The 4,124-nt window shown below is 31.7% G+C and overlaps 1 protein-coding gene across 1 annotated transcript; it reads right to left on the bottom strand.

Moving 5' to 3' along the window:
* Nucleotides 1-2,054: 2,054 nt before the first annotated feature.
* On the bottom strand, nucleotides 2,055-3,328 carry LOC111886160 (protein argonaute 4A). The gene is made up of 4 exons (XM_023882388.3): nucleotides 3,273-3,328; nucleotides 2,524-2,661; nucleotides 2,290-2,420; nucleotides 2,055-2,174 (listed from the first exon to the last, which is right to left on the bottom strand). The coding sequence occupies exons 1-3, from the start codon at nucleotides 3,324-3,326 to the stop codon at nucleotides 2,370-2,372; spliced, it is 243 nt and encodes an 80-aa protein (XP_023738156.2). The 5' UTR covers nucleotides 3,327-3,328; the 3' UTR covers nucleotides 2,055-2,174; nucleotides 2,290-2,369.
* Nucleotides 3,329-4,124: the final 796 nt, after the last annotated feature.

The raw sequence follows: 4,124 nt of genomic DNA, 5'->3' as shown, positions 1-4,124 counted from the left end.
GGTTATGACACGCAATGCGTATCAAGGAAGGCCCTGTCATAAAGGAAGACGACACGCATTTGCGTGTCGTAACCTTACGACACGTGTGTTTATGACACGCAATGCGTATCAAGGAAGCCCCTGTCAAGAAAGGCCATGTCATAAATGAAGATGACACACATTTTTGCGTATCATAACTTTAAATGTTTAAAAAAATATTATTTATAGATTTGCTTATTTTCAAATTAAATTTGTATTTAATGTTTAATAATAGATAATAAAATATCATATACAAAAATAGAATCCATTGCATAAATTTAATGTCATACAAATAATCGTTCCATGGAAAACAAAACATGCAATACAACACAACAGTAAGTAAATGTAACGTATTGCAGGAACTTTGAGAGGCTGTTGGGCATGGAAGGAGGTTGCTAGAGCTATCAGAACCTGCACATGGAAAATCAGTAACTTAACATGCAATACAATACAATATTAAAATGATTCTTTGGATCATTTTGTAAATAGGATTTATTCTTTACTTTGCCTCTGCTAAATTTTATTAGTCATCAAACAAATTATATTATGTACAAAGATAAACATAAATAACACCAAATATAATTAGGACAGATAATCATGCTTCTTTACCTATACCTATACCAATGGATTTCAACAACCATTACCTAACACATAATAAATCAATCTATACAAATGATATTATCCTAACACATATTCAACCTTCTACAAATTTTTCCATAATTTAAGAAGGTGTAAGTTGCATATGTTTTACTTTTACATTGAAAAGTAAATTAAATGAAGCTATCAACATTAAAAGTTTATTGATCAAGGAAAGCAAAAATAAATAAATAAATAATGCACTAGAATGAATAGATAACAAAAGGCAACTTTTGTAACTACCTGTTGGTCAAAGATTTCAGCTCTGGCAAGTCAACAGGTAGCAGGTGTGCATCTAAGGAAAATGAAGAAAATCATTATGAGAAATGGAAAATATGGAATTTAGACAACAATAAAGGATGGTGATATATAAAGCCCAACTCCAAAGAAGAAACAACAATGGGCAAATAAAAAAAATACTCAGTTGTTAATAATGGGAACTTAAATAATTATTCCTTTTCTTTTCTTGGTTAACTTCATGCAGGTTGAAAGAAGTTTAGTAACTAAACGACCAACTAAAACATTAATAGGAACAGCTTTTATCATGGAAAGCAACAATTTAAGGCACAAATCATCACCATGACTGTAATCCATGAGGGATTCCAAAAATACCCCTAGAAACTTCTCGACGTTGAACTCCTTGGTTAATCTAGAAAGAACCTCCAAAAGATCCCTTTATCACAAAATCAAAACCATGTTCAGGAAACATAGTGAAAAATAAAAACTTTGAATTGTCAACAGAAAGAAAAACTTTATCCTTTGAGGCCTACCTAATTTCCTTCAAGATATCAACAACCTTTTTAGGGAGCACTTCCACATATTGCAACTGCCATGTAAATAAGAAAGGTATAAATTAACTTTATAAAGTTACGGATAAACAACATATGGCAAGCAAGAATACCTGTACTACATTAACCAAGGCCATAAAGGACACACGAAACAAGTGCAAAAAGATACCTATACTACATAAGGTCATATTAGTCAATTGCATTAATTAATATTCCCGGATCGATTTTGGTGATGTAATTATTGGGATGAATGTGAAGATAGTTTTGTAGATTTGGTAGTAGGTTACCTTGGATTGGTAATTGTCTTGGACTTTTGTAAATTTGGTAATAGGTTACCTTTTTTTCTTTTCTTTTGAATTTATTGTCCCTATTGTCATGGAACAACAACATGATGTGTAAGATTTTTAAATCACTTTTTTTTCTTTAACAAAATAAGAAACTATTATATAAGAAAATACAAATACCTCGATAATTTGGTCTAGTTCAATGTTCAACACCTGGTTGAATTGTGACTCACTTACACCGTCCCTATTATAATATAACAAGTAATAGAATTTTAAGGTTTGAGCTTTTTACAACAAAATAAAAACATGAGTTCACCTATTTTTTATAAAGAAAATGACATAAATATCTAAAAGTTAAATATACAATTTTAAAAGAATTCACCTGAAAATGATTATCTGATCTGGCTTACGTTTTGCAGAACTCGTATAGAAGTCAAGGAGAAGCTCCCTGCCACAAAAAAAGAAAAGAAAATCTCATCATTTGCTTACAATGTGATGTGAAATCTCAAACATCAAACTCTTTATGTATAATAAAAATAGGAAATAAAAACAAGGAATTGAACCTCATTATACCTTCATCCTCAGTGTCAGAAACTTTCTTGAACAGGGAATCTATCATCTCCACCTTTGGAGATTGAGTTCTTTAAGAAGCTCGATAGCGGGAGATCAAAGGCCAATGTTGGGAGCTAACAACCTGTTATTAAAAAAAAACAAAGAAATGATCTTTTATTAAAACATTCCCATAAATAAAAATATAAAATTGATTTTTAATAAATTTGAGAAAGAAAAATAGTTACAGCAGCAATAAATGGAATATCAGACTGGCCAGGTGACCCATGAGACACATCCATGCCCAGAATGATTGTGGGAGCCTTGGAAACATGTGGAAGGGAAGGAGAATGCTCCACACATAACATTGAGTTAAGACCCCCAAGCTGCATGCACAAATAAACAAAAAATCAAATTTAATCTTTTCTTTTTTGGGCTTAAGAAACAACAACCTACTTTTATTATGTATATTATAGTATTAAAGCTTCCTACTTCTTTTTATTATTTGAAAAATCTACATGATTATAATACTCAAAGTTTCTTTGGATGATATTGATGTAACAGGAAGAAATCAAAGCAGGATGTTAAGCAAATCAATCAAACTAGAACATTATTTCTTGCATTTTTCCAAGTGGGGTTTTGAATAAGTGAGCTTATAAATTTTGGGCTAAATGCAAGAAATAGCAACATACATTTAACTATTTGTATATTACAGCATCCTACTTTTATTTTCTTTTTATTACTAGCATTGCACTTTCGATATATTTGTTACTTACATTTTTGCTTTTGAAAAAACCACCCAATTATAAATAGAAGACATTGTACCTTAAATTTGTTTCCTATTTAGGACAATAGGCTTAGAAAAATCTATCTAAATATAGTAGTGAAAACTGAATTGAAATTTGATTGCGTCTTTATAAAAGGAAAGATTTTTCAGTGCTATAATACACAAATCAATTGCTATTTCTAGCATTTGACATGTTCTTTTTGTATTCACCTTAGCATTGATCTTAAGCAGGACATTTGTGAGGTACTGATCATTGACTCTCATAGGAAAATTGCTTCTTCAAAGATTGTGCCTCACTCAAAGATCCTGTGAACAACAACATGATGTGTAAGATTTTTATATTTAGTAATTCTACGAATAACGAAAGATCAGGAATCAAGATTTAGTTTACCGGAGTTGAAATTGTAGGACATGAAGCAATTAGTTTCATGACTTGTAGCCACTTCAGGGAGTTTACCACTGGGACATGTGCATTTCCATCTGTTTTGACTTGTATTTTCTGTGTTTTTTAACATTTTTTTTCATAAATATGTATTAACTATTAAATATATGTACTTCAATTTAAATGGTCAAATCATACCAGAGATGCAGTTACAGTAAGAAGAGCAGTTTGGTGGAATGACAACATGATGGTTTAGTTGGTTTGCATAGCATGTACATGTCCACTTGTTGATGCATATGTCTATGCTTTACAGGTGGACTAACAGGTGATGGGGGTTGTAAGGCAAGAAGTGAAGACATTAGCAGGAAACTCATGACTTTGTGGTAGGGTTTCATGTGCTTCACATGCTGCAAGTAGAATACAGTCTCTTGGTGAAGTTCCCGAAGAAGAAGAACTTGAGGGAGTCCAATCCAGGAGATATATACATATAAATGATATTCAAGCATTTAGTCAAACAATAATAACAATGTTGTCAAGAAATAAATAGTTAATAATACCTCTATGAAGGCATTGACAATCATCCCTGCAGCAGAACAATCAAAAACATATATGGAGGGAGTCTTGAGCCATGAGTCAAGGTCGCTGATAGGCAATGGAAAAGAACCCTTTAAATTTCAGGA

The sequence above is a fragment of the Lactuca sativa genome, chromosome 3 (assembly GCF_002870075.4).
Source record: "Lactuca sativa cultivar Salinas chromosome 3, Lsat_Salinas_v11, whole genome shotgun sequence".
Lineage (NCBI taxonomy): Eukaryota > Viridiplantae > Streptophyta > Magnoliopsida > Asterales > Asteraceae > Lactuca > Lactuca sativa.
The sequence above is the reverse complement of the archived record's forward strand: the minus strand, read 5'-3'. Positions and strand labels throughout refer to the sequence as shown.

Excerpts from the sequence above, each read along its gene's own strand:
- LOC111886160 (XM_023882388.3), bottom strand. The coding sequence starts at position 3,326 with ATGAGAGTCAATGATCAGTACCTCACAAATGTCCTGCTTAAGATCAAT. Across the intron at positions 2,662-3,272 it reads TGCTTAAGATCAATGCTAAG|CTTGGGGGTCTTAACTCAAT; the intron begins GTGAATACAAAA and ends TTGTGCATGCAG. Across the intron at positions 2,421-2,523 it reads ATATTCCATTTATTGCTGCT|GTTGTTAGCTCCCAACATTG; the intron begins GTAACTATTTTT and ends TTTTAATAACAG.